Source organism: Cicer arietinum, chromosome 6 (genome assembly GCF_000331145.2).
Source record: "Cicer arietinum cultivar CDC Frontier isolate Library 1 chromosome 6, Cicar.CDCFrontier_v2.0, whole genome shotgun sequence".
Taxonomy (NCBI): domain Eukaryota; kingdom Viridiplantae; phylum Streptophyta; class Magnoliopsida; order Fabales; family Fabaceae; genus Cicer; species Cicer arietinum.
Genome location: NC_021165.2, coordinates 23521986 through 23525366, shown reverse-complemented (window position 1 = coordinate 23525366; position 3381 = coordinate 23521986). Strand labels below are relative to the sequence as shown.

The 3381-nt window shown below is 24.8% G+C and overlaps 1 protein-coding gene across 1 annotated transcript; it reads right to left on the bottom strand.

Moving 5' to 3' along the window:
* Positions 1–240: 240 nt before the first annotated feature.
* LOC101503881 (early nodulin-like protein 16) lies at positions 241–1935 on the bottom strand. The gene is made up of 2 exons (XM_004506995.4): positions 1750–1935; positions 241–748 (listed from the first exon to the last, which is right to left on the bottom strand). Exons 1-2 carry the CDS (start codon positions 1904–1906, stop codon positions 411–413), a joined length of 495 nt encoding a protein of 164 aa, XP_004507052.1. The 5' UTR covers positions 1907–1935; the 3' UTR covers positions 241–410.
* Between the last annotated feature and the right edge of the window lie 1446 nt (positions 1936–3381).

The window sequence follows — 3381 nt, the reverse complement described above, 5'->3', positions numbered from 1 at the left end:
ACTCCACTTCATTCCACTTCCATCTACTCTGCTCCATTTTGCTCATTTTAAAATGTCCAAACAAAATTTAAGAAAAAATCACATAACGTCCACTAACACACCATATACCATCTATAATGTCCACTATAACGTCCACTATAGCATCCCCATTTCTTTCACATATTTTCCTTTACATCATCAATTTCTATTTTCCTTAAAGCTAGCTTGAGTTACACAATTCTCAAAATTTAAAAACACATCTCCAAAGGAAAGCAGCCAACACTAAATTGAAAACAATTTACCACTAGCAAGTAAAACTTACATGTGACTTTAAACAATTAGCAAGTGTCATTAGACACAAAAACAAATTGATAATCCAATAGAAAGATAGAAAGAAAAAAAATGCTAAGCTTTGCATAGTAGCACATTGGTTATATTAAAACAAATCCAAACATAACCAAAACAAAAGACAACATTAGAGAGTGAAGTCCCAAATATTGAAAGACAACAAGAGAAGCAGCAGATTTTGGTGTTGAATGGTGAGGAGATGAGGTAGGAGGAGAAGGAAGTGGATGAACAAAAACTGAGACTTTCATTCCATTGAAGCATTGACCATTACCACAAATGAAGTAATATCTCATACTTTTATTCAATTGTATGAAATCTTTTCCACTACTCCAATTCCCAACAGCACCTTCTGTTGTGCAGTTGTCATAACCTGTTTGGTTCACCTCAAACACATTGTACTGATTCTTTTGGTACCTAAATGCTGATAAGTAAATTATATTACTAACTAATAATTAATAACACTAATTTAATCTTGAAAATCATAGGAATATAGATTTGATCTATGAAATTTTAAAATATCCATAAATTTGAAAATTCTCAATCACATTAGTGAATTTTGCCAAATGAAATATTGAATAATTAAAAAAGACTAATTGTATATTTCTTTTTAGGTAAAAGCGATTCCACTAAGTCAAATTGATTTTGACTAGTTTGATTGATTTCAACCTATTTATTTTCACCAAACTATGATTCTTTATTCTTGGTTTTTACCCTTAAATATATTTTTTGTTCAACTTATTTTATTAGATAAATATACAACAGATAAGGTTGGACTAATAAGTGTCATGAGAGAATTGTTTAATAAAGAAATTATTTGTCACAAAATTCTATTAGTTTTCAATGTGTTGAATAAGGTACAATACTTTCAAATAAACTTACTATTTTATATTTTATTAAATCAATTCACCGGATTCGATATAATTAGATTTAATAGCACTTTTAATCTCTATATTTTTAGAGATTTACGAAATTAATTCTCTTGTTTTAAAAATCTACATGACAATGTAATATGTTTTAAACAACATGATATGTGATACAATGATGTAGAAATAAAACACGTGAAAATTTAAATTTCAATGTCTGAAATTTTTTATATTTTTTTATTTAATTAATAACATATGAATAATAAATAAATCTAGATGATTCTATACCACATTACGTCATTAAAAATATATTAAATTGTTATTTTTTAATTTAAAAATCTAAAAGAATGATTGAAACTATCGACTATTAAAAATAAAAAATTAATTTCGTAAATCAATAATAATTGATAATAACATAAAAGACCAAAGTTCTAATTAAACTATATAATAAATATAAATAAAAGTACGAATAGAATAATCGAAAATAGAAAGTATGTTTAGATCTATAGAGTTAAGTAAAAGAGATAAGTAGAAAAAAAGAGAGAGAATGAAAACTAACAGATGAAATCGCCGACATAGAAAGTGTGGTTATTAGCCCAAAGAGTGTAGTTAATTCCAGGGTTCCATCCACGATTAGCACCAACAATATGATCTGTTGCAGAAAGAAGAGAAGGAGAGAGTGTGAAGAGAAAGAAGAAGAACAAAAATAAGGCCATGTTTGAGTCAATAATGAATGAATGAAAGAATTAATGAGTTTGTTTATGTATATAATTTGGATTGTAACGGTAACATTGAAGTTGACACGCTGGCAATAGTTGTAATTGAATGGAATGTGGGTCCTACAAAGTTGGCAAACACTGACTTCTTCTTTGTTACATCACACTCTCACTAACCCCATCCAAACACCGCATAGCTTTTACACCGCTTCTTCTTTTTTTTTTCTTTCTTTTTTCTTTTTTTTCGGGAACCTATTCTTTTATTTTATCTCTCTATTAGAAAAAACTCTATGAACAATTTTTATGCAATCAACTTGAATTACTTGGTATTTAAATAAGTTATGTACGTTTTGTTTTAATAGTATTTTAAATTATACGAAAATATTAGATTGATTTTTTAATTTATTTTATCAAGTTAGTCATTTATATTTCTAGAAGTTATAATGTTGAATTATTTTTAATATAATTTTATTTTAATCATTTTTAATTAGAGATTTTTAAAATTGAAATATGAATTTTGTTATCATAATATATTAAAGAATAAGGATAATTTTTATGTAATTTTATGATATATATTAAGAGAATTTCACATTTAATTTTAAGAATTCTAAAATGTGTCTTATCTGAATTCTCTTTTTCTTAATTATTTTTCTAAAAGTTGATTGAAAGTTTATATTCTTATGATTATTGTAATTAAAATTCCTTTAAAAATTACATAAATTTATTGAAAAAAATGATAGAATTTTAGGTTATAATCTTTTTTTTTAAATCAGAATCGACGTAAATATTTATAAATATAAAAGATATATTTGACAACAACAAAAAATACAAAAATTATTTTTTAAAAATTAATTAATATATTATTTTCGTACAACTTAAAAGAAATAGATTTATTTTTCCTATAATAATACATATGATAAAACTTGTTTTCTTTTGAATTTATTATAAGTGAACTTCTATGATTCCGATCTAAAAAAAATAAAGGATCAGCCTATTTGTAACTTTTTTTTATGTTTAAGAGAATTTTAAAAAAAAAGTGGAAGTCCTATTTTTATTTATATTTGAGTTCAAAATAGTAGTATTTAAAATATTAAATACAACTTTTTTAATTGAATTATTTTGTAATTTTTGCATAATTAATATGTGTTTAGTTATAATATTAACCTTAAATTTAAATAAGAAATTTAAAAGTGATTTAAAGAGCCATAAAAAGTGTAATTATTGTTATTTTAGTCCATTTAATAGGGGATATAAGGTTGATTTGATAGCTGAATCAATGAATCACGGAGTAAAGTGATAACTAATAAAAAAGGTTACAGTTCAATTCTACCATTGATATAATTGACCGTTTAAAAATAAGATTGACTCAAGTGATCTGCGAGGCTGTGACTCAATAAATTTTAGATAAACGTTGATACCATCTTAGAATTTGAATTTTGTCCTACACAGTCTCACAAAATAGATTTGTAGTGTAA